General features: G+C 36.3%; 1 protein-coding gene across 1 annotated transcript in view; it reads left to right on the top strand.

The window, feature by feature from the left end:
• LOC127440265 (uncharacterized) overlaps positions 1-27,014 on the top strand; it is a 204,410-nt gene that overhangs the window by 162,256 nt on the left and 15,140 nt on the right. Inside the window, 7 exon segments of the mRNA XM_051696744.1 lie at positions 1,576-1,611; positions 3,050-3,100; positions 10,109-10,363; positions 13,386-13,661; positions 13,827-14,102; positions 18,646-18,912; positions 20,501-20,770. Of these exon segments, the coding sequence (XP_051552704.1) occupies positions 1,576-1,611; positions 3,050-3,100; positions 10,109-10,363; positions 13,386-13,661; positions 13,827-14,102; positions 18,646-18,912; positions 20,501-20,770 (1,431 nt within the window).

Below are 27,014 nucleotides of genomic sequence, written 5' to 3'. Positions count from 1 at the left end.
TTCAGGAGCGGGAATGCATATATAAGAGCAACAGTTTTGCGGGAGAACGCTAAATAATTTGCGAGAGAACGCATAATTTCTCGGGGGAACACAAAGTTTGTCGGGGGAACATAAAAGCATTTGCTTATTTTTTTCCCATGCCACTAATTATTTTCCCCACCACCTTGACCCTTTAGGGTCTCCGTACTTCAGGGACTTAGTAGAAGACAGACTCGTGAGGTGAACTGATCATTTCTGTTTCCTGTACAGATCCTATGTGGCTGTCCCACATCAAATGAATGAAACATGAGCACGGATTTTGCGCACGCCAAAATGAACAAATCACTCTCTGAGACTACTCGTTCTTTTGAGTCATATAGAAGTTTCGTTCAAAACGAATGACCCATCTCTCGCTTGTGCACCCTGTATGTCTCTGTGTAAAAAGATTGCTTTGCAGCTAGAAAAATCTATTATGTAAGCACAATTTAAAAGTATGTTCCCCAACTCTGCGAATTATTGAATAGAACAGCTGTATCAACAGACTCATGCTTGCCACGTATTGTCATTTTCAACTGAAAATGTTGAATATATGGAGAAAATCAAATAGGCTATACTACATATCAGGGAAATTTAAACTAACATGACTGATAAAAATAGAACATGATGGAAATTTTACAACTGGGTCCATCAGATAATTGTAGTGCAACATCTGTATGGTAACTGGAAAGAAGTTAATGTAAAAAATAAATACTAATCTTTACTAAATGTAAGAAGCACAAAATGCTAAAAGAGCATTGATCATTAGAATCTGATCTTCAGGGAAGTACCCGGGCACCGCATGAAGACTGAAAAGTGGGAGTTAAATTTAATGGCATCTGATCTTTTCTGTTTTTATTTTTTAGCCATTATTAAACATATCAATGTTACTATTGCTTAAATGTATTAAGGGGGTCGACAATCTAAAATCTGGCCTAGGGTGCCAAAAATTCTGGGCCGACCCTGGCAAGGACAGCAAATGCAAATATTAGGTTGTTTATTTTTAATGGTTTTACATTATAATGATGGAATTGAATTTATCTTTGATTGTTAATTTAATTTGAACATTTTTGCAACATACAGTAGGTATTCTGTTTTGTGACACTAGTAAGAAGGTGCACGTCTGATGTCAGATCTGTTATTGAGTCCTGCAGACTGCTTTTATTTCTCATTATTTTTGAGAGTGAAACATTTTCTGAATATAGACATATACATGGTACTGTAACGCCACTTGTCAACAAACCAAAACACATGGTTTTGATGGTTTTGGCTCAATGCAAACAGAACTTGATTCACTCCATCAGTGAATTCACTTCTAAATTCACCTGTGAGTCCTGCAGATGTGTGTTTGATGAGGTTACACACTGAATCTCCAACATCAGTCGACTGATGAATCCACATAGAAATGAGTGGAAAACTATCTTAAGAAGAAGAAAATTAAACACACTTATTTGAACTACAATAAACTTTAGACATAAACACTTAGTTTCAGTTTTTAATTTGTATTGAATTGTGTTGAATTAATGGAAATGTTTTTTGTTTGTTTGATTTTACTTTCAGTGCTGATGTCTAACAGCTACTCTGAACATACTCCAGGTAATGCATAATTCATAAATACATTGTTAATTTCCCTTTATTTCTTCTTGACTTATTTGAAGTGTATTGAAATAGAAGTATTATTTATAATATTTGTGTTGTCACATCTTCACACACTGCATGATGGTCTGAGACCAGGTTGTGTCTGTGTTTAGTTTCTCATGCAGCAAAACCCTTTGCCATCATTTATTTCATTCATCTATGCATCATTCAACCAAAAAAATAATAATGCAATTTGATGTCTAGTTACACATTCATTTGAACCCTCCTATGGTATTCGGTCATTTTTGACCGTAATATATATTCTAAATTGAATAAACATGGTTTCTTTTATCTGAGCAGTGCGAGACTTGATGACTTTTCCTCCATTTGCCATCTGAACATACAATAAAAATTGGGCTTGATTCAATGTCTAAGTGGTCAAAAAAAAAAAAAAAAAAAAAAAAAACATCTTTGGTATCCGCTGTCAAAATTGTCCGACCATTGAAAATGAATGGGAAAGACCAAAAAACAGAACTTTATTTCTCTGTCAAATACAATCAGTAAGTCAGCCACAATGCAGTAAATTACAGGGCGATACTATAAAACATCCTCAGTGCAACACACACACCCCAACTCTCACACACACACACACAAGATTGAACTGGTGAGACTTTAACACAACACTATTTATTATTCATTTATTTTAACATTTGTCAAATAAAACTAATAAATTGGCCACAATGCTAAACACAAACACTCAGACATAAAGGGTTAAGACAATAACACACTCAGAATGCAGAACACACACACACACACACACACACACACACACAAATGCATATATTGTGATAAAATATAAAATTAGGTTACAACAAGCCATCAGACTACACAGTATGTGTCTACAGTCATCTACTTGCTGTTACTGGCATGACATGGTTTTCAAGTCATGTTATTTATATTTTGTTCACCAGATGGCACCAATCTGTCACATTCTCATATTTTCTTCATTTTTCAACTTATAGAAGTGTATGTTCTGAATTGTTATTTTATTATTTATTTTATTTTATTTTAATTTGTATAAGCAAATTAATGGTAACATATATAAATTTACATGCGAGTTAATAAGATTAAAATAGCATAAAATCCCAAAAGAAATGCAAAATGTTATTATTCTTACTTCAGGGAAGAATTTTTTTTATCATTATTATCATCATCATCATAAAAAATAAAGGGGGTGGGGGTGTGGGGGGAGCACATCTAAACCTTCTGGTCAAAATGTCCGCGAATAACAAAGGAAGGTGCCATTTTTGAATACCACAGGAGGGTTAAAAGATCACAGTCCACTATTTTGTTAATAGTTTTATACATACTGTAGGTCATTCGTTGGTTGATTTCTGTCTACATTTGACTTTCTTCTGGACAGTGATAGAGTTTAATGTGTTTGTTTGTTTCTAAGGTTCTGTTGTGAAGGCAGATTCAGAGACAGGAGGAGGATCTAATTCACAAGGTGAGTTCACATAATTAGAAGCTCTAATTATAAACACAAAGATATTTTCTATTATTCTGTAGTCCACTATTTTATCACACATGCAAGGTAACAATGTCAATGTGAACATTATTTGATCATACACACATTACTCATGATACTTTGATTATTCTGTGTCTGTATTGAGTTCACTGAAGCTTGTTGAATAAACTCAGAGTTTAAGAATAAGTATCAGGCTGACAAAACCAGATACAGTCAGCCAAACCGGTTTAGATCAGGATCAGTGATCTCAAGACGCTCTCTACAAATGTTCTCAGAGATTGATCCTGAGTTCATGATTAACCCTGAAACTTGTGCACATGAATGAGTGACGTTTGCCACAAACAGCCAATGGGAGAAGCTTGGAGAGAGTCGGTGTGATTTACATCTCAAAATTCAGTGTGATTTATGTCTCCATTATGAAAATCTGAAGAATATATTTATAGAGCAAGAAGAAACACCGCTGCTGCAGTGAAAGAAATATAAAATGAATATAATGAGAAATTGAATTTATATAGACTCACAATAAGAACATACAGGCTAATTAATTTTAAAAGCATAAAAATCCATATATCCATTCAGGTGAAGAGACTCGTCACACAATAAATGCTTTAAAGTGAGAATCTGCAAACAGTTTTTATTTTTTTATTGTTTTTCTCAGCATCATGCACTGCATACAGGTTCAGTATGTAAAGAAATGCAAATAAACTCAATAATACATTTTTAATGTGCTGCATTTTTAAGGTCCGCTGATCTCTTAAATAAACCATTGTATAATATCTTAATGTGTAGGTCTAATATATTAAATCATAATATATAAATCTAAATAAATCAAACACATTTCCCTGTGAAGGGCACTTTATTTTGGAGTGAGAGATACATGGGGAGTGACTTCATTGTGTCAGAGATGTTACTTTACTCACAGCTGATTGGTTCAGTATAGGGCTGGACGATATGGACCAAAAAACATATCTCGGTATTTTAAAGCTGAATAGCGATACACAATATATATCTCTGTATTTTCTATGAAGTGAGCTAAATGTTCATTTGTAAGTCAAAGCCACATGTGAGATGTCACAAACACTTTTATTAAAACAGACTGTGATCAAAATAAAATACAAAGACAGTGTTTCCTTCCCTGTGTGAAAATATACAGCTGCAAAACACATAAATAAAAATTATATAACATAAATAGCCTATATTAAATAAAAATCGCCCTATCTCTGAGAATGCTCCTTCAGTTGTTTTCAGCAACAATAACAGACTGATTAAAACACAATTACAGGTTTTCCTCTCCTGCTTAACAAAATACACCGCTGTGAAAATAACAATAAAAATGTAAACAGAACTAAAATAATAACAGGCCTACTTGCTCTGACAAAGTAGTTAAGTTTTCTACTGAGGCAGACGGTTCTTTACCAGACAAAGTATTTCCTGCGATGTTGCCCTGTACACCTCTTACAGGTTTTGTACAAGGAAAACTAGCCAATCAACAGCCAAAGATTCAAGAATGCCCTGTGGCAGGTTACAATGTTACCACTGCAACTAAAAACTCTTTCAGAAGGGGAAATTGGTGGCTGATACCAAAATACACTTCTTTGTCAAGTGGCTCAGTGCTGGAAAGACAATTTCATGTTCCTTCCACCATTTGAGAGGATCTGTATCACTCTCTACACTAACTGACTGCAAGTAGTTTGAAAGTTCAATTTCAATTGCCTCCCTCTGTGTCATTGTGGTGCTGGTTGCTGTGCTCTGCTTGAAGAAGCTTGACTCAGGCACATTGGGCACAGCTGGGTCAGGCTGACAGCTGTCCTGATCAGCCAGTAGAGACTCCACCTCCAAGACAGCTTTGTGTTTCAATGCAGCAATCTTTTCACTTGGGATGTATTTGGCCCTGAACCATGGATCTACAAGTGAGGCCATGTCCAACAGGTCACTAGTGGAAGGGTCAGCATATTTGCATTGAGGTATGAATGAACATTACATTTATATAGCACTTTTCTGACACTAAGCTCAAAGTGTTTTACACAGTGAAACTCTGTAAAACACCACTAGTGTGCAGCATCCACCTGGATGATGCGACAGCAGCCATAGTGCACCAGTATGCTCACCACACACCAGCTATTGGTGGAAAGGAGAGAACAGAGTTATAGAGCCAATTAATGGATGGGGATTATTAGGAGGCCATGATTGACAAGGGCCAATGGGGGGAATTTGGCTAGGACACCAGGGTTACACCCCTACTCTTTATGAGAAGTGCCCTGGGATTTTTAATGGCCACAGAGAGTCAGGACCTCAGTTTAACATCTCATCCGAAGGACGGTGCCATTTTACAGTGTCCCCATCACTATACTGGGGCATTAGCACCCACACAGACCACAGGGTGAGCACCCCCCCACTGGCTTACCTAATACCTCTTCCAGCAGCAACCTTAGTTTTCCCCTGTTGGTCTCCCATCCAGGTACTGACCAGACTCAACCTTGCTTAGCTTCAGTGGGTAACCGGTCTTGAGGTAATCCACAGTGCAGGTCTTAATCGTTTTGTGCAGCTCGCTATCGCCCTCTTCATGTTTCAGGAGACTTGTGTTGAAAAGGTGTAGCACATGTATGATATATGACATTATCAACTTTATTGGACAAGTGTGCTTATGCATACAAGGAATTTGACTCAGTAGATTCTAGAACTTACATATATCACTCAAAACAAAAGAGAAAGGCCAAAAAAAATAAATAAATAAATAAATAAATAAATAGAATACTGGAGGTATGTATGCACAACAAAGTATGTCACAAGAGTTGTTTTTATGACTGAATAATTTATAACCAGTATACAGCAGATGTATAATTTATTCCCAGTAAACAGCAGATGTTTATGTATTTGCAATTATACATTTATATTGCACATCTGATTTAACAAGAGGTAGTGCACATCAGAGATATGTAAGTGAGAGAATATAGTCTGTCTTCCTGTCTGTCTGTAATACAAAATTGAAAAATATCTTTAAAATCTTTTTCATTTTTTAAATAATTGTATTAATTATTTAAAGAGGCAGATCATCTGTGTTTAATAGGGATGTGTGTGATTAAATGACTACACGTTTAAAAGTTGCTGCACCTGCAAGTCGACTCAGAAAATACTATTTGTTTAAACTATTTTGGTAAAATCACCAGTCAAATGTGTGAAAACAGTTGTATATTTAGATTTGTGCATTATCAAACACTGCTTCACTTGAACACATCCCTGTACTGTATTATTGATGTTTCCCCATTTAGCCTTAACATTTCAAACAGATTTTCTTATGGTCATTAGGTATACTACTGTAAGTGGTTCTTACTGCAAACAATCATTTTGATGAGCATGATAGGCCTGGCATCTATTTTTATTTTTTTTCAGAATCAATTCCTTAAACATTGCACTCACCAATGGCCAGATTAGGTCAGAGATCTTTAGTTCCACCACTTTGACAACGTTGATCGAATTGTCGGTTGTAATAGCAACAAGTCCCTTTTCGTTGAGCTCCCAGTTTGTAAGGGCATCCTGCAGGGCTTCAGCTATATGCGCTCCAGTGTGATCTTGGGGAAAATAGCTGGTTTGGAGTTTGGAGTCTTCAGTGAAATGTATTGTCAAACTCATATATGGTTCGCATGTCCTGCTTGACCACATATCGGTTGTCAGTGCTAAATGAATTACTTTCGCGAGACTTTTCGTAAAGGTTCTGTCTGACCTCAGAGTACATTTTTGGCAGTGCTTCTCTTGCAAAATAGTTGTGACTGGCAACTGGTATCTTGGGTCAATGGTTTTAGCAGCTTTTTGAAGCCTTCTTGTTCCACAGTTGCAACAGGGACCATATATTTAGCGATGTGGTCCCTGAGACAGCTTTGTGTTTCAATGCAGCAATCTTTTCACTTGGGATGTATTTGGCCCTGAACCGTGGATCTACAAGTGAGGCCATGTCCAACAGGTCACTAGTGGAAGGGTCAGCATATTTGCATTGAGCAATGAATGAACATTACATTTATATAGCACTTTTCTGACACTAAGCTCAAAGCGTTTTACACAGTGAACAGGGGGCTCTCCTCAAACACCACTAGCGTGCAGCATCCACCTGGATGATGCGACAGCAGCCATAGTGCACCAGTATGCTCACCACACACCAGCTATTGGTGGAGAGGAGAGAACAGAGTTCCAGAGCCAATTAATGGATGGGGATTATTAGGAGGCCATGATTGAGAAGGGCCAATGGGGGGAATTTGGCCAGGACACGAGGGTTACACCCCTACTCTTTATGAGAAGTACCCTGGGATTTTTAATGACCACAGAGAGTCAGGACCTCAGTTTAACATCTCATCCAAAAGATGGTGCCTTTTTACAGTATAGTTTCCCCATTACTATACTTGGACAATGGGACCCACACAGACTGCAGGGTGAGCACCCCCTCCTGGAATCCCTAATACCTCCTTCAGCAGCAAACTTAGTTTTCCCCAGGAGGTCTCCCATCCAGGTACTGACCAGCCTCAACCCAGCTTAGCTTCAGTAGGCAACTGGTCTTGAGCTACAAGGTGATATGACTGCTGGCCAACATCAGACTACATTGATATAAACGGTATTGTCTCATGCTATATCTTGTTTGAAAATATAGCGATATACCTTAAAAAGCCGATATACCGCCCAGCCCTAGTTCAGTATCTGTATGTGATCTGTAACCCAGATAAAACCTGCTCAGAGCAGGTTAGCCATTGGCTTAAGTTGCTATTGCGATAAACACCCGTAAAAACATACCCGCCTTCTTGAAACTGAAAAAACAGAGTTTGCTCAAACTAAACTCAAACTTACCTAGGAAGCCACAGAAACCGGCTTCCTGCAACATGCCTCACTGTGAGAGGTTATTTTGTCTGTTTGTTTGTTTGTTTGTTTGTTTGTTTGTTTGTTTGGTCGGTCGGTCGGTCGGTCAGTCGCTCTGTTGGTTGGGTTCCACTGAGACTCAGATTCAGACACAAAATGAAACACATAAAAAAACAGGTGCACTTGGTGACAGTGGCAGTCCATGAAAGAATTTTCTGAGGAGGCACATATATAAATTAATATCGAAAGATCAAACCATGGGGCTCAACAATAAGGACTGCCCGATGGCCAGTGTGAGAGAGATTCAGGCCAGTTTCTAGAAATGTCACTTGCCCGATCAGGCCAGTGCTGCATTTATAACAAGAGTGCAAGCAGACAACATGCGAGAGAGCACAAAAATTACACGGAAAGAACAAAGTCTTCTAATCGAGCACTCGGAGACATGCAAGCTCGACAATATTAAGCTCGCAATGATGTGCTAGTGCATGATTTACTGGACGTGGAGAGGCACAGTCGCATGTGCACACAAGAGTGTGCAGACACTGAACGCGCTCTTATAGAACTATTCTCACTCTTTTCCAAGTGACTTAGCAGCAGCAATTACCAATAAAAAATGTAAAAAAAACAAAAAAACAAACAAAAATGTATAAATTTTGGAGCTTCAGACACATTTTTTTAAAGCCATGATGGTAAAAACAACTCATTTTTGTGTTGGGGCCTGTGAAAATTTTGTCAAGTAAAAATCTGAAGCACTGGCCCAACTAGACCAGTTGAAAAATCTGTAGCGTTGAGCCCTGTGATATGTTTTTTTTTTTTTTTTTGCTGGTAATTATGCTCTCGTACACATGCAGATGATGTCCTCTTCCTGATATCTTAAAATAGTCTTGATAACTACAGATGTGTTATACTCTTTCCACTCATCAACTCATCACTATCCGATCACCGACTCAACACTTGTAAATACAACAAATGAATGGAATAAATGACGCAGTGCCAGATACAGACTACGATCAATGCAAACATTTATAAATGAATGGAGGACCCCATTCCATGTACAGTAACATCTACTCACCTAATAGTTTACTGTATGTGTAGACGAACTCCATCCTCCACTGCTTCATTGTGTCAAATATATATATATATGATCATGTCGTTCAGTCTTTCACATGGGCAGCCGCCCGGGGCGGCATCTTGCTGGGGGTGGCACGGGGCGCTTGCTAGGGGCAGCACGGACCCCCACCCCTTCAGGGCCAACACATTTTTTTGAAGGGGCGGGGGGTTCACCCAGGGCACCATACAAACTAGAACCGCCACTGTTTCACATGATTTTAGATCTTCCAATAACTTTTATTTCATCGCTATTTCTGCATATTTTGAAAGTTCCTCTTCACCTGTCAGCGTGATGAACCGTAAATGTGATACTGGAAGATGATTGGCTTGAATGGTTACCTCTGATAGTGATTGGTTATGAACACAGATGGAGGCAAATTTAATTTTGCCTCTGTTTGGCCTTTTTTGGATGTTTTTTGAATGGAAGCAGATGGCGTTGCATAATTTGAATATCCATTTTGATTGGTCAGTTTACTAATGAGAGGAGGCATTATGCCGTCCGCCTCCTCTGTCATTCATACAGTAATTTAAACCAAGGGCGTAGGTTTGGTGTGAAAGTTGGTAGGGACATGTTGCATAGAGGATAATAATCAAAGTGTTGGTATTAAAAAAAAATGTGAGAAAGTCAGTCTGGTAATATACTGTAGGCAAAATAACATAATTTTGTCATATAACACGTTTAATAGTAAAACATAGTATAAAGTTAAAGTATTTTCTGTGGTAAAATTGCCCAAATGTTGGTCAGGACATTTCTGATTTTCTGAAAGTTGGTTGGGACATGTCACTACCATCCCTACCTAAATCTACACTTAAGATTTAAACTCACCTGTCTACAGTGCATGAAAGATAAATAAATATAAAAACATATTTTTTGTATGATTACTTATGTTTTGTCCAATTTGCAATTGAGTAAATTCCACTTCCTGTCATTCCATAATCAAATTCCAATGTGTTATTGAAAGAGAGGCAGTTCTTCAATTCTGAATATAATTCTGTACAGTGCGTGTGTACAGTATGTTTGTTGTTTGTTTCTTACAGAGATTCCTAAACCTGTTCTGACTGTACAGCCAACATCACCGATATTCAGAGGAGAGAATGTCACTCTCACATGTGACGTACAGATGACAGAAGTGACAGACTGGACATACAGATGGCGGTGTGATGGTGCTGATGGTCCCTATAAAGAGAGAGAGTACACGATTACTGTACAAAACAACAAGACCTGCATGTGTACCAGAACATCTCAGCAGAACAGCTCTCACTGGAGTAATGAAGTGACTCTCACTGTGATTGGTGAGTGATCATCTGTTATATTACAATTACATGTGATTTTGTTCAAGATTTAGTTCACCCAAAAAATACAATTCAGTCATTGTTTACTCACCCCATTGTTGTTATAACCCCATATGACTTTCTGTCTTTTTCTGAACACAAAGGGAGAAATTGTGAATAAATGTTGTGTTCAGTGATGTCACACAGTGGCAGTTTATGGTGTGCACCTCTTCAAGCTTCAAAAGGATGCATCAGTATAATTGCATCTATTCTCCGACGACAAACTCATTAGACATATTTAGTCAGTTCGGTTCTCTGGTTTGTGTGCAGCTGTGTTGTGTTCAGTTGTTAGTATCGCTGTGACGGACCGGTCTTTAGATAAAAAATATGAGTTTTCGCATGAACGTCCCATGTTGTGAGGAGAGCAGCGGTCGGTCAACAGTTTCTCTAAATAATACATTCGATTTCAGTTTGTTTCTCACCAAAGCTCACCGTATGATTTCAGAACAATCATGAGTCTCATAGAATAATTTATTAAACTTCTGAATTATACATTTGCATCCTTCTGAAGCTTGAAGAGGTGGTCACCATAAACTGCCATTGTATGATATCTTTGAGCACATTTTATTTTCTTTGTGTTCAGAAAAAGACAGAAAGTCATATGGGGTTATAACAATGACTGAATTTTCATTTTGGGGTGAACTATCCCTTTAATTTATTTAAGTTATTTGTTAAGTATTTGTATTTGATGAAAATGTGTTGTGAAATAGAAATGTGTAAATCTTAAAAATAGTATAAACCATGAGCAGTGAAAATAGTGATATGAGCAGAGAGTGTGTATTAAACTGTAGATGCTGCAGGTGTGTTTTATCAGCCTGATCTCATCAATATACGTAGCTATTTGTACGTTAATATTTGTAACGTTTAAACGCACATGTTTTTGCATTTGAATAGACACTAAAAAGTAAAATATGGACGTTTGAAAGCATCTGAAATGTAAACATTGTTACGTATTTAAAGCTTTAGAAGCATAAAATATTGACAAATCCATTACAACTATATTTGAATATGTGAATGGATTATAAATATGTTTGTACATTTGTATTGTTTTATAGATATTTTAGATCCCTTAACCCTACCCCAACCTCTAAACATAACCACAATTCAACAATATAAAAACATGTAACAAGTAGATTAATATTCAGTACCAATAATTTTAGTTAAAATATATTCATTTATATATATTTAACAGCCGCTAATCCCACACCTACTCCTAACATAACCATAACCATTTATTAATCATATAAAACACATAACAGGCAGATACATTTAATCATAATAATTTATTCAGAAAAATGGCAAAATTCAGTACAAAAGTAGTCCAAAGGATGATGTGCTGCATCCGATGTGCTCCCTGACGGCATACAATAGCTTTGTGTGAGTTAAAGAGTGGAATTTAAATTATTAATCGCTGTAAATCTTCTCCTGATGCACTCCAGAACGGTGCTGTAATATCTCATTCAAACATATACATCGCAAAATACGGCAGTCACAAACAGTCATGAGATACTTGAGAGCCAATGAGCATTCAACATCACTGCCGTAAAACTGCAGGTCGTAATGCTTGAGGCGGCAATTTTTGAGTTTTGAAACTTAAACCAACACGGGTTGACAATTATAGCGCAACAGCGGATGGAGATCGTTGAATAAAAGGATTGAATTTGAGTCTGTTCTTCACAGAAAACAGTCTGAAGATTTGGATTATAGTCAACAAATGTATGGATTAATTATATTTTTGTTTTATTTTGCTTTTTGTGGTTTATTTTGTTTTTTGGCATATTCTGAAAACTCCTTTTGTGTCCCATGGCAAACAAAAATAAAATTAAATGTTTAATAAATGAATAAACTATCACAGAGTTTTTATTCATTTTAACATTTAAAAGTGTAGTCTATGTGCATGAAAGATAAATAAATATAAAAACATATTTCTTCATTAAAGGCATCTGAGTTGTGTATGTTAAATTGATTAAAACAAATTTTCATTTAGAATACAGTTTTGCTGAGGCTGAGAAATGTAATTTTATTATTATTATTTATTTTTAATATTTGTGCAGTTTAAAGTGCACTCAGTATTTTTATTTTTAATATGTCGTCTTGGACTTACTCTGCTATCTAGCAGCATGGATGCAGCATCATTCAAATGCAATAGTTTGCAGTTACTGATTTCATTGTTGAAATTCAGTATTTGCAGTCAGCCAGGATTCATTTAAACCCAGAGTGAAAGTGTCAAATAACAGGGGACCCTCCCCATGAAGAATAAAAGAGCTTTTATAAGGTTTCTGATATGACTGCTGTCTTCATCTCATGTGAGTGCTCGTGACTTTATACATTTGTTTCAAAATTAAAATTCATTTCTTTGGAAGAAAAACTTTGTAAATGAGGGAAAAAACTGAGTTGCACCTTTAAGATCATGTCATTGAAGTCACTCATGAGATTGATATATTGTATCAAACATTCACCTGACACACAGCGGAGTAGAACGATAGTTTATTCATGTTCATTCTATAGACAGGGTCATCAGACCCAGCAAAAAATTCAAGCCCAAATTCTGCTTAAAACCCACAGAAAGAAGTTTAAAAATGATGCTTACATCAGTGCCTAAAATTGGTGTGTTGGTGCTTTATGGCAAAATTAAAAATAGTTTTCTTTGCTTTGTTAATTGTTTTGAAAAATTTGAACATAAAGACATATGTAAATAAATAAAAAAAGAAAAAAAAAACTTTTATTCTGTATTTCAAGGAATAATTAGGCATAATTGTGAAAATAAAATATATGATTAATTATGTTTTGTCCCAAAATTTGTGTTGGACTGAATTCTTCTGTTCTGTGAATGTTAAATTTAAGTTGCAATTGAGTAAATTCCTCTTCCTGTCATTCCATAATCAAATTCCAATGTGTTATTGAAAGAGAGGCAGTTCTTCAATTCTGAATATAATTCTGTACAGTGCGTGTGTACAGTATGTTTGTTGTTTGTTTCTTACAGAGATTCCTAAACCTGTTCTGACTGTAAATCCTAAAACATCACAGATATTCAGAGGAGAGAATGTCACTCTCACATGTGACGTACAGATGACAGAAATGACAGACTGGAAATACAGATGGCGGTGTGATGGTGCTGATGTTCAAGACTCTAATGAGATGAAATATGTAATTAAAGAAATTAGTGTACAAAACAATCAGAAATGTAAGTGTCGAGGTACCAGAACATCTAGGCCATTCTCCTCTGATTGGAGTGATGATGTCACTCTTACTGTCATTGGTGAGTGATCGTCTGTTACATTATAATCATATGCATCAACTAAATGTGTAGATGTAATAATTCAAAAGGATCTTAATGGATAGCAGTTTTACAGTTTACAGTTTTCCTGATTACAGTCTAATTTGTGTATTATTATTGACTAATATTTACTTGTGTTTTATACAGAGAGACCAAAACCTGTAGTGCGTGTAAATCCAGATCATCATGTGTTCAGAGGAGAGACAGTCACTCTCACATGTGACATACAGAGAGAAACACACACTGAGTGGAGATACAGCTGGATTAAAGATGGACACATTTACTCCTCATACACATCAACTCCAGATCTCAAGATCAGAACTGATTATGAGTCTGATAGTGGTAAATACAGATGTAGAGGAGAGAAAATCAGTGACTCACAGAAATCAGACATCAGTGATGCTGTTACACTGACTGTATCAGGTGAGTGTTCACATTCAACTCTGTTCAGGACAAATTAGACTGCAGTGGTATTTAGACACATATGAAGAAAAAAGTACTGAAAAAGAAAAGACACTTAAGGGGGGAAAGAAAAACATGACTAGAAACTGACTTACAGAATACAGAAAGTGTGTCTATAGAACATTGAAAAAAAAAAGAAAAGAAAATATTCTGTGTATACAAGTTAATCTCACTCGACAGCATTTGTAGCATAACAAAAATAATTTTGACTCGTCCCTCATTTTCTTTAAGAAAAGCTAAAATCGAGGTTACAGTGAGACACTTACAATGGAAGTCAATGGGGTCAATTTTTGGAGGGTTTAAAGGCAGAAATGTGAAGATTATAATTTTATAAAAGCACTTACATTAATTAATATTTTAAAATTCATCCATTATTTAAGATGTAAATTAGTTTACATCATCAGTTTTACAATCATTTTAGGGTTTTTAGGGTTTGTTCACAAATACATCGTCATGGCAATGAAGTTGTAATATTGGCTATAACTTTACACAGATGCAGTCAGTAAGTGATTTTATCACACTAAAAACATGTTTACATAGATATTGTTTATGTCTTGTGTCTATACTTTTGAAACTGTGAGTACTTTAATGTTTACAGATTGACCCCCATTTACTTCCATTGTAAGTGTCTCACTGTCATCTTGAGTTTTGCTTTTCTTAAAGAAAAGGAGGGACGAGTCAAAATGATTTTTAGTGGTAATCAGTATTATTCCACAAATGCTGTCGATTAGGGCTGTCCCCGGCCAAAGATTTTCCTAGTTAACTAGTAGTTGTTAAGCCATTAGTCGACTAGTTGCACGTTCATGATATTAATTTAATTAATTATATATATATATATATATATATATTGGGGGGCATCAGAAAATGGTTTGAGTTCCAGGGCTGAGAAAGAATGTTATAATTAACATTGCTAACACTGTTTTACATTACAGAGAAATACTAAACTGTAATAATGAGTCTTTAAAATATACATTTTACAAGTGCACGCACCAAGCGAGCCGCAGCGACACCGGCAAAAGCGGTAATGAAACCAGCAAGAAGACTGTCTGAATATTTTGTTAATTTATAGAGAGAAATGCACATTAGGGTTGTGCCGACAGACTTTGATCTCGGGGATTGATGATGGTCAGAGTGATCGCCAACAGATGATGCCTTTGACGATGTCAAGATGATATTTGGCTCGTTTTCCCATTAATGTATAAAATTATTATTATTATTAGACTTTTATTATTATCAAATTAATATTACAAATAATTTGCCACGCAGCACACAGACACGCGCTTGAAGAAACACTTTATTATATTATTAAAAGTGCAGTATGTAACATTTTTCACGTAATATTCACCTTTTTTTGCCAATGTGTGAACGGCTTGTAACGCAACTTAAAAAATGAGCTCTTCCCGGACTTCTTATGTTGCCTATTAAAGCCTGTAGACTGATTTTCATGCGAAGGGAGCGGGTCGCTTTTGCCGGGAAAATCCAAAGGATGTGACGTTTATGCGCGCTCCCGAGAGCCTTGCCTCAGTGCTTCTCTTCCGCTATTCAACAGCGACAACAAACTGCAACACTACGTAACGTTATCTTAGAGATGGAATCCAGCAAACCTCCGGCTCCCAGCACAACACCGACTCCTACACAAACTCAGAGTAAGCCAAAAAAAAAAAAACATTTATCTACTGAATCCCATCTGGCTAAGCGGAAACGTGATCGTGGTCAAGCGAAAACTAGAGTGAACATCGGCAGGGCATTTGATTCCTGGAGGGACCTTCGTTCGGTTTTGGGGATCAAAACCGACCATGGATTGCTGTTCTTCTTATTGGACAGGTAAGCTTACATAACTGCAAAGCATGTGAAATATAGTGCCATAAGGATTGATCTGTGTAATTTTAGCTAACTTGATCTTGCCTGCTAACGCTAATGAATTGCAAGCTACCCTGCTTCATAACTTTCAAATAATTTCAACGATCTTCTCTTTATACTAAAAGTCAGGTTAATGTCAATGTTAATCTGTAATTATTCAGCAAGGTAAACTACAATAACACATGAAATGAATGCTAGACAATTTTCAAGATAATGCAAAAAGACCCATTAATTAGTGTAACGTAACTTGATTATTCAGAAAATATATACAATCTGTTATTATAAAACAATAGCACATCGATATCAAAATGACAGTTGTGATGGAATCACATCAATACTGAATTGTGTCAACATTTTTATAATGTACAGTCTATTTTATAAACAGCTACTGTCATCATCCACCAAATTTAGCTAACAGCTATTGATAAAGCTGGCTAGCTAGCTAACGCCGACATCGCTATCGTATAAATGCAGTCAATGAATCATGCAAAGAAAAATGATTACTTCAAACTACAGTCTCGCATAGTCAGACCTATATCCACACTTTGTTTTAGACCTGTTCCAGCGCTGGAGTCAAATTAATACAGTCTCAAAGTTTGTAGTAAAACAATCATAACTGTGTAATTTTAATTAAGCTACCTCATCTGTCAGCATGATGGCGGTGAATCACGTTCAGTCTCTTTGTACGTCACATCATTGTTTTGGCCGATGCTCGCTCGCTCGTGTGCCTATTGAGTGTGTGCGCGCGCATGAGCAAGCTGGCTGCAGTTAACTTAATGGCCACAGGTGTCATTAATAACAAGGATTTCTGAATCTTACATACTGCACCTTTAAGAAAAGATGACATAAAAGCCATCTATGCGCATGTCTGACACACTGTTTGTACGGAGGTGTGCAGTCTCGTGTAGCACGCGCATGTTAAAGGTTCTTACTCTTTCTTTGTTTCTGTCTTCTGAATTTTTTTTTTTTATTTATTTTTTTTTTTTTGCAAGAATAGTATGGTCTATGAGAATGCTGCAAATGACCTCACACATCTCAGCTCAGGAGGTGTTTTGAGTTCAGTTCACTTTATTTCTACAGAGCAGTTCATTGTGAACACAACTCTGCAGCCTATACATCTGTGATTAAAACATAAATAATACAAAAACACCTCAAACCATGATTTATATTTCAGTGATTATTATCATCATTATAATTATTATTTTTACATGTATAATTGTTTTTATGTCTTCATTTGTGTAAGTCATTTTCCGCCTTACATATATATATATATATATATATTCTTTTATCACTTCATTATTTTAATTGCTTTTTCATTTTGTTTGGAGTGCAATTTGAATTTAGAAATGTATTTAAGTTTTGTTTTTTTTTTAAATAAATTAATTTTCAATTCAAAATCACTAAAGCAAGAATATTCACGATCCCTCAGTCCGGGTGTTGCCGATGTAATTGGGTGTTACAATATATATATATATATATCACGAAGGAGGGAACAAAACAAATTTATTCTCAAACATGATGTATTTCCCACGGATGCACGGATGAAATAGAGATGTTGCCCTTCACAACTGTTGTAAAACCATCTTTCAAAAAGTTGAACAACGCACATTTTAATTGCACTTATTTATTTTTTTCAATTTAATTTTTAATTAAAATAAATAAAAAATCAAATTCAAAGTTTGAGATCAAGGTGTCTTGCTTTATTGTGTAGGCTTAACCCTAACCCTGTTTAACGAAAATTACCCCATAATACCACATAGCGTCCAACCAGCGGTAATAACGGTGTTCATCCATTTCCTGTGGAGTTTTTTTTTTTTCTGCGACCAACCGACCAATCAAAACTTGGTCGACCAAGACTATTCTCATCGACTAACATTCGGTCGACTATCAGGAGGCAGCCCTACTGTCGATTGATCTTAACTTGTATTGAACCCAGAATATTCCTTTAAATTATAAATCACAATCCAATCTGGCACTGGAACTGCAGTCATATTCCACTGAGTCTGATACACTCATGTTCAATAATGTCTTGAACACCATGACTGAGCTGCTGGTTTTACTCCTCTGATCAATGTGTTTTGTACATACTGACATAAAGTCTCTTGTGTTGTTATCATCACCTGCAGCAGTGACTCGAAGCAATATAGAAATACGGTTCAATAGATTCTTGTGTGCTGAAACATCCATGTTTTTTATACACAAAGAAACCACTGCATAGTATTTGTTTTTTCTTCATGTTTTTCATATTAAAATAGAGTTTGAGTGTGAGACAATGGATGTTTTACCTCCTGTCTCAGTCATGATTATATCTGACCTGTTACAGTGGAGTCGAGCGACAGATATTAAACATGTTTTAGAGTTAATGAGATGAGTGTCAATGATTGATTGATGAAACTGAGACATGATCTCAACATTACTGTCATATGAGTAAATGTGATGGAATATATGTAACATAGTACTGACCACCATATGTCAACTGGAACACTGATCCTAATTAAAGAATCGACTTCATTTGACTGTGAAACACTTTGTACACATGAACTTAAAGCATAAACTCACATGTGTATGTTTGTGTTCATAACTCTGGATGCAACATGTGTGTTGTGTAAAGTGAGAGTTGTGTGTTTGTTTCTGGTTCTTACAGAGATTCCTAAACCTGTTCTGACTGTAAATCCTAAAACATCACAGATATTCAGAGGAGAGACTGTCACTCTCACATGTGACGTACAGATGACAGAAGTGACAGACTGGACATACAGATTGCAGTGTGATGGTGCTGATGTTCAAGACGTTTATGAGAAAGAGTTCAAGATTACTTTAATGTACAGCCGTAAATGCTGGTGTTACATTAGCAGAACATCTAGACCAGTCGGCACTTCCTGGAGTGATGAAGTGTCATTTACTGTCATCGGTGAGTGATCATCTGTTATATTATAATCATATGCATCAGTCAGCAGATACACAGTTTTCCTGAGCAACTACTGGGCGACACCATGATGATTATAATCGCCTGTTTTGTGTTTCTGTTCTCGAGACACAATGTAAAAACTACCGAAACGAGCGATTCAGACGGAGAACAACAAACATTTAAGTGTTATTTGGAGTAAAAATTACTTTCAGGCTCAACTTGTGAAGTTGTTGTCTGTCATAACTAGGGCTGCAACAACTAATCGATAAAATCGTTAATTATCGATAATGGAAATTATCGACAACGAATTTCATTATCAATTAGTTGGATATTTGCAGTAAGCACGAAGAAGCCCCGTCAGTGACGTCACTTCACAGCCCAGTGAAACATGTGTTACATGTTAAAACTCATCTGAAAAACAACGGAGACATGTTGTAGCGGAAAAACAGACCCAAGTTGTCCAGCGCATGAGAGTACTTTATAAACACTTCAAAGAAGATCATAATAATCACACAGTTTAATGTGGACCGGTTTCTCCGTCACGTGCGTTTACAGAGTCATTGTGCTGTTTGATGCATTAAGAGTTGTTTCTCTCCAGAGCATCACTTACATTTTACTGCTATTGTCTGTGTTTTATAATGTAAACATGTTATGAATTCAAAATCAGCCGCGCATTTCGCAAAACTGTTTGTTTTTACCACAAGCGAGTCTCTGTTAAACTTTAACGAGCAAGTGAGCGTCAGTCAAACCGATCGCAATCATATTGATTAAACTGTCAATAATTGATTGATGAAACTGAGACATGATCTCAACATTACTGTCATATGTGTGACTGATCAAATAACTATAATCTCTAAGTAAACATGCAAAAAACAAACAAACAACAACAACAAAACTTTGGGAAAGTGTTAAGAGGAACATTGATTCATATTTAAAATACACTAAAGGTGCTATATGTAATATATTTACTGTACTAAATCATAAAATGACCATAATATGTCATTAGAGAATTAGGAAACACGTTAAGTTGAAATACTGGCTTCTCCGATAACAATGCTACAGCCAGAGTATGTCAATCTTAAATCTTTGCCCAAAAATGAATCCTTCAACGATACCAAACACACACAAACCAGAAGCGAGCACAAACGATGGAGACGGGTGAGAGTGATTGACATGAGGTGTAACGCGATTTCACGGCTCCCAAAAGTTATCTTGTTAAATACAAAGAAAGGAATATGGTATGATGTTTCTTTTGACTGCACAAATCAACACAAACGAACGACACCGGTTCAGAGCGACTTGGACTACATGAGGTGGAGAGTGACATCACACAGCCAAAAAAACAATGTTTAATATCTCAAACACTGAACCAGCACAAAAGAATGGGATAGTTTTGGAGATGATTTAATTGTATGGGGTGCCAACTTCACAGAGGTCTTCTGCGTTCAGGAAAAAGATGGATATGTGTGTTGTTGTACTTATTACATTTATTTGAAAGGATTCAAATCTTCAGGATCTTCAGATTAACTGATTACAGTCTAATTCTTGTATTATTTTAAAATAGATGAATATTAACTTGTGTTTTATACAGAGAGACCAAAACCTGTAGTGCGTGTAAATCCAGATCATCATGTGTTCAGAGGAGAGACAGTCACTCTCACATGTGACATACAGAGAGAAACACACACTGAGTGGAGATACAGCTGGTTTAAAGATGGTTTAGACAATCCAGTCAGCACTGAGAGAGTGTACAGAATCACATCTGACAAATCTCACAGTGGAAAATACAGATGTAGAGGAGAGAGGAAACAAGACTCACAGAGATCAGACATCAGTGATGCTGTTACACTGACTGTATCAGGTGAGTGTTCACATTCAACTCTGTAGATAAACTCTGTTAAATAAATAAACTCTGTTGATTACAAACTTTGGATTCTTTATTGAATATACAGTCACTCTCACATGTGACATTGATGAAACTGAGACATGATCTCAACATTACTGTCATATGTGTGTGACTCGTCAAATCACTATAATCTTCATTTAAACTTTCTTTATATAACTATAAATGAAGACAGTTAATATAAAATGAATTGTATCGATAAAAAGAGAAATAAGAACAACTAACAGCAGTTACTGCCATACTAATATACAAGAGTATTTAACATCTTTACATAAAAATCCATCTTTACCAGTCAGATTATTTCACCAAATATATGATTCTATGTAATTCCCACCACTGTTCTTCTTGAGATATCTTCTTCTAATCATAATGGTGGTCCTGATTTAGGTAACTGGAAAGTGCTGGAAAAGTGCTTGAATTTCACTCTATGAGATTCCTCTGTTAAAACAGTCACTCAGTAAAATAATCTATAAATCAAACAATGTGTTATTTTTGTGCCTATTTTCATGCATTTCAATTCCAAAACTAATTTCCATCAAACTGAATTGTGTAATAATAATAATAATAATAAAACTGGAATATATATTAGTTTTATTAATAGTTTGTTAAAGATTAGTTTATTATATTTGATGAAAATTTATTGTGAAATTGAAATGTGTAAATCTTAAAAATAGTATTAACTTATTTATTTATTTATTTATTGAGTGATATGAGCAGAAAGAGAGTGTGTATTAAACTGTAGATGCTGCAGGTGTGTGTTGTGTAAAGTGAGAGTTGTGTGTTTGTTTCTGGTTCTTACAGAGAGAAAACCTGTTCTGACTGTAAATCCTAAAACATCACAGATATTCAGAGGAGAGACTGTCACTCTCACATGTGACGTACAGGGGACAAAAGTGACAGACTGGATATACGGATTGCAGTGTGATGGTGCTGATGTTCAAGATTTTTATGAGAAACAGTTCAAGATTACTGCAACATACAGCAGATACAGCTGTAAATGCTGGTGTTACACTATCAGAACATCTGGACAAATCAGCACTTCCTGGAGTAATGAAGTGTCATTTACTGTCATCGGTGAGTGATCATCTGTTATATTATAATCATATGCATCAGTCAGCAGATACACAGTTTTCCTGAGCAACTACTGGGCGACACCATGATGATTATAATTGCCTGTTTTGTGTTTCTGGTCTCGAGACACAATGTAAAAACTACCGAAACGAGCAATTCAGACGGAGAACAACAAACATTTAAGTGTTATTTGGAGTTAAAATTACTTCAAGGTCACCGCGGGACCTTAAAAAGTCTTAAATTTACATTTTAAAATTTAAGGCCATAAAAAGTCTTAAATATCTTAAATAAATTACAAGAAGTCTTAAATTTTGGGGCGTGAATAGAGGAGACACTTAAAATAGAAGAATCTCTCTCTCTCTCTCTCTCTCTCTCTCTCTCTCTTTGAGATTGTGGAGGAGCTGAGTGCGTGTTGAGAGCGTTTATTGTGATCAATCTTCAGTGTCTTTATATATATATAATTATTATTATTATTATTATTATTTCTTCTCTTTTTATTCTTCTTTTCCCCTAGCTGTTTTTTAAATCTTTTTCAATGTAGGAAGAAAAGTTTGCGTGTGTGTGTGTGTGTGTGTGTGTGTGTGACTGCTCACGTGCAAGGAACGCCAACCCTGTCACTCCGAAACGGCTGCAGGTGTGTACATGAGTCCGGGGTGACAGTGGAGGAGTTGCTCTTGATTATCGGTCAGAAACTTGGTTTTGAAAACATCGTCTCGGCTTCACGGATGAACAAAGCAGTAGTTGTGTTTTTAAAATCTGAAGTACTCGTCAATGAGTTGACTGTGAGCGGAATATGGGTGAAGGAAACTTTTGTTCCGGTAACCCCGCTATCTGCTCCAGCAACCAAAGTAATCGTTTCCAAAGTTCCCCCTTTCATATCTAATGAAGCTATCGTGAAAGAGTTAGTGAGATTTGGTAAGATTGCAAGTCCCATAAAACACGTTCTTTCTTTTAGACGACATGTCTATATGTTTCTTAACTCGCCGGAGCGGACCTTGGAAGTTTCTTTCCGTGTTACTCACGGAATCTGGATGTAGTCATTTACCTGATAAAGCTGTGAGTGTTGGTGATGAAAATGATCAGAGTGATGATGATGATGATACTGTACAGAAATTTGGTTCTGAGGAAAACATGGCTGATGAGACTGAGAGTTTATCACAGTATACAGATGATGGAATGAGAGATGATGAGCAGTGGTCTGATGTGTCTAAGGAGGTTGTGAAAGATCTATATCCCTTTGAGCAGATCAATTCTTTTCTTGATAAGACAAAAGGAAAAGCAGGTGTTGAAATAAGAGATTACTTCCCTGATGTTAAAGTTTATTGCTTCAGTAATGTGGTTTAGGAAAGTAAGTAGCTATGATGAGCTTTCACAACAGAAAATATTTCATCTTAAAAAGCACTTAAAGTTGCTAGATCAGGAAGAAGGATGGGAAAAACGTGGGGAAAATCTAAATAATGGCTGAAAATTTCTCTTTCCATCTGATCAGTTTTCTCTTTTCCTCTCTCTTCTGTATGGAGAGCTTAAGGGTGGGTTCTCTTAATATCAATGGGATGAGGGATGGGAGAAAGAATGAGGTTTTATCAGAAATCATTGGTTTGAAAGATTTGAGTGTTACATTTTTGTTAGAAACTCATATTACTTGTAGTAATGAAGTTAACTGGGGTTTATGGTGGAAAGGAGAGTATGTTCTCAGTCATGGGACTAATTTAAGTGCTGGTGTGGCTGTTCTTTTTTCTCCTATTGTAAAAGGTAAAGTTTTATCAAAAAATGAAGTAGAGCCAGGAAGGTTTTTAATTTTTAAGGCTGAAATTAGTAATTTTATATTCCTGTTTGTAAATATTTATGTTCCTAATGTTGGAGCAGAAAGGAGTTTACTTTTCAAGAAGTTTGAAAATATAGTTAAAGAAGAAAATGAAGACGTGTTTATTGTTGTAGGGGGCGACTGGAACTGCACTCTTGATTTTTAATCTTGATAGGAATGGGGAAGAACCTCATGCACAGTCAGCCTCTTCTTTAGCTGGTGTACTGAAAAAGCTGAATCTCTCAGATGTATGGAGAGAACACAACCCTTCTATAAAACAATATACATGGGTGAAGGTCTGTAATGATAGGATTTATGCTGCTCGTTTGGACTGTTTTTTATATATCTTGTAACCTGAAAAATAGAGTTGTTAGTACAGAAATTATTCCTAATATACTTTCTGATCACAAACTCATTAGGGTTGGTTTTACCCTGTCTAAAAGTACACATAAGAGCTGCTACTGGCATTTTAATACCAAACTTTTAGAAGATAAAAGAACGTTGGACTGAAAAAAAAGAAAACATTTAAGCTTAATTCTGAATGAAAGGGTTTAAGGAGCTCTCATAAGAAGCCGTTATTTAACTCTGAAGGATATGGATGCTCCTCCTACTACTTTTTTTTTATCTAGAGCATAAAGTGGGTCAGCAGAAATTGATGCTTTCATTGAAGGACAACAATGGACACGTTACCTCAGACCCACAGGAGATGAGAAAGCTTGCTGATTTCTATTCTAATTTGTACGCTGCTGAAATCTCTGATGAACATTGTAGAAGAGAGCTGCTAAAAGACTTGCCTGTTTTATCTGAAGATCATAAAAAGCTTTTAGAGACTGATATCTCTTTTGAGGAAGTCTCTCTGGCTGTCAAGGGTCTCTCTTCAGGCAAGAGTCCTGGCTTGGATGGATTACCGGCCGAGTTTTACAAATCTTTTTGGACAATAATAGGAGAGGACTATTTTAAGGTACTTCAGAAATGCTGTAGTGAAGGTTTTCTTCCAACTAGCTGTCAATGTGCTGTTTTGTCATTGCTCCCAAAAAAGGGAGATTTAACTCTTCTAAAGAACTGGAGACCTGTGGCAATCTTGTGCACAGAATATAAAATGTTGTCCAAGGTTCTAGCAAATAGATTAAATAATGTGCTGCATGATATTGTACACAAAGATCAGTCATATTGTGTTAAAAATAGGTCAATCATGGATAATCTTCATTTAATCAGGGATATTTTTGATTATACTGTTTGTAAAGATGCCAATATGGGCCTGTTGTCCCTGGATCAGGAAAAGGCTTTTGACAGAGTTGATCATAGTTTTCTGTTTGACACCCTCAATGCTTTTGGTTTTGGGGAAAAATTAATCTCAAGGATTAAACTTTTATATACTGAAGCGACATGCATGATCAAAATGGGTGGTGGGTTAAGTATCCCTATTAATGTTAAAAGAGGAATCAGACAAGGTTGTCCACTTTCAGGTCAACTGTACAGTCTTGTAATTGAACCCTTGTTGTGTAAACTGAGAAGAGAGTTAATGGGCCTACAGGTCAACACCATAAACTGTTCTATTAAACTCTCTGCCTATGCTGATGATATTACAGTTATAATCAGAGACCAAAGTGACATTCAGGTGCTTAAACAGGCTTTAGAGTTTTATGGAAAAGCCTCATCAGCAGTAGTTAACTGGGGAAAAAGTGAAGCTTTATGGTGTGGTAGAGTTCTTAAAGGTCCAATGCTTCCTGGTGGGCTGCAGTGGGGAAGAGCAGGATTTAAATATTTAGGAGTGTTTTTAGGGACAGAAGAGTTTAAGAAGAAAAACTGGGAAGGCCTCTTGCACTGCACTGGTGGTGCAAAGGGTGGTGCGAATTGCCAGACACATCATCGGAGGTGAGCTTCCCTCCCTCCAGGAAATATATACAAGGCGGTGTGTGAAAAAAGCTCGGAGGATCATCAGAGACTCCAGCCACCCGAGCCATGGGCTGTTCTCACTGCTACCATCAGGCAGGCGGTATTGCAGCATCAGGACCCGCACCAGCCGACTCCATGACAGCTTCTTCCCCCAAGCAATCAGACTTTTGAACTCTTGATCTCCCACGATCAAAATACATCAGCACTGCACTTTATTACTCTTACTCTTATATCTCACACTGGACTGTCATAATTATATTATTATTATATTATATTCTCTCTTAACAACTTACTATCAACCGACAGCCTGAATGTCAATACAGTACAATACTGTACATTCTATATATACTATATATACTTTTTTATTGAATAATGTGTATCTATATAGTGCGTATTGTATACTGTACAGTGTATGTTATTATTTGTATATTGTTGAGTGTAATTATGTGTATATCAGATGTTTAAATTGTGCTGTGTTAATTTGATGTTATTGTAAATTGGTATATGTTTCATCACTGTCACGACTGCTATGTTGATCGGAACTGCACCCAAGAATTTCACACACCATTGCACTTGTGTATATGGCTGTGTGACAATAAAAGTGATTTTGCTTTTTTTTTTTTTTGCTTTTTGGAGAAAGTGTGTGCTAGGTTGTCTCACTGGAATTGGTTGCTCCCTCAGTTGTCCTATAGGGGGAGGGTTCTGGTATGTAACAACTTGGTTGCTTCTTCACTTTGGCACAGAATGACAATACTTGAGCCTCCTGAGGATTTAGTGTGAGGAATACAACAATGACTAGTGGACCTTTTCTGGTCGGGAGAGCACTGGTTGAAGGCTGCGGTGCTGTATTTACAGTGCATCCGGAAAGTATTCACAGCGCTTCACTTTTTCCACATTTTGTTATGTTACAGCCTTATTCCAAAATGGATTAAATTCATTATTTTCCTCAAAATTCTACAAACAATACCCCATAATGACAACATGAAAGGATTTCTTTGAAAAAAAGAAGTTTGTTTGAAATCTTTGCAAATGTATTAAAAATAAAAACGGAAAAAAAATCACATGTACATAAATGCATAAATTAATAAAGATTATCTATAATAATTAAAGATTCCTTACCCATTCTTCAATCACATAATTAATTTTATATCATCTATTCTTAGTATACACAAACATGTAGATACATAACACACACACACACACACTTGTTGAGCCAATTATAATCAGGGCTCGAGTTGAGGGGATATGAGGTGTCCCCCTTGTTGCAAGAAATACCAAAAAGCATCCCCCTTGTAAAACCAGCATCCCCTTTATTTATTTATTTATCACACATATACATTTGCATATATACAGTGAAATTCTTTTTTTTTTTCCACATATCCCAGCTAAGCTGGGGTCAGAGTGCAGGGTCAGCCATGATACAGTGCCCCT

Source organism: Myxocyprinus asiaticus, chromosome 1 (genome assembly GCF_019703515.2).
Source record: "Myxocyprinus asiaticus isolate MX2 ecotype Aquarium Trade chromosome 1, UBuf_Myxa_2, whole genome shotgun sequence".
Taxonomy (NCBI): domain Eukaryota; kingdom Metazoa; phylum Chordata; class Actinopteri; order Cypriniformes; family Catostomidae; genus Myxocyprinus; species Myxocyprinus asiaticus.
This window is presented reverse-complemented; position numbering and strand designations above follow the sequence as displayed.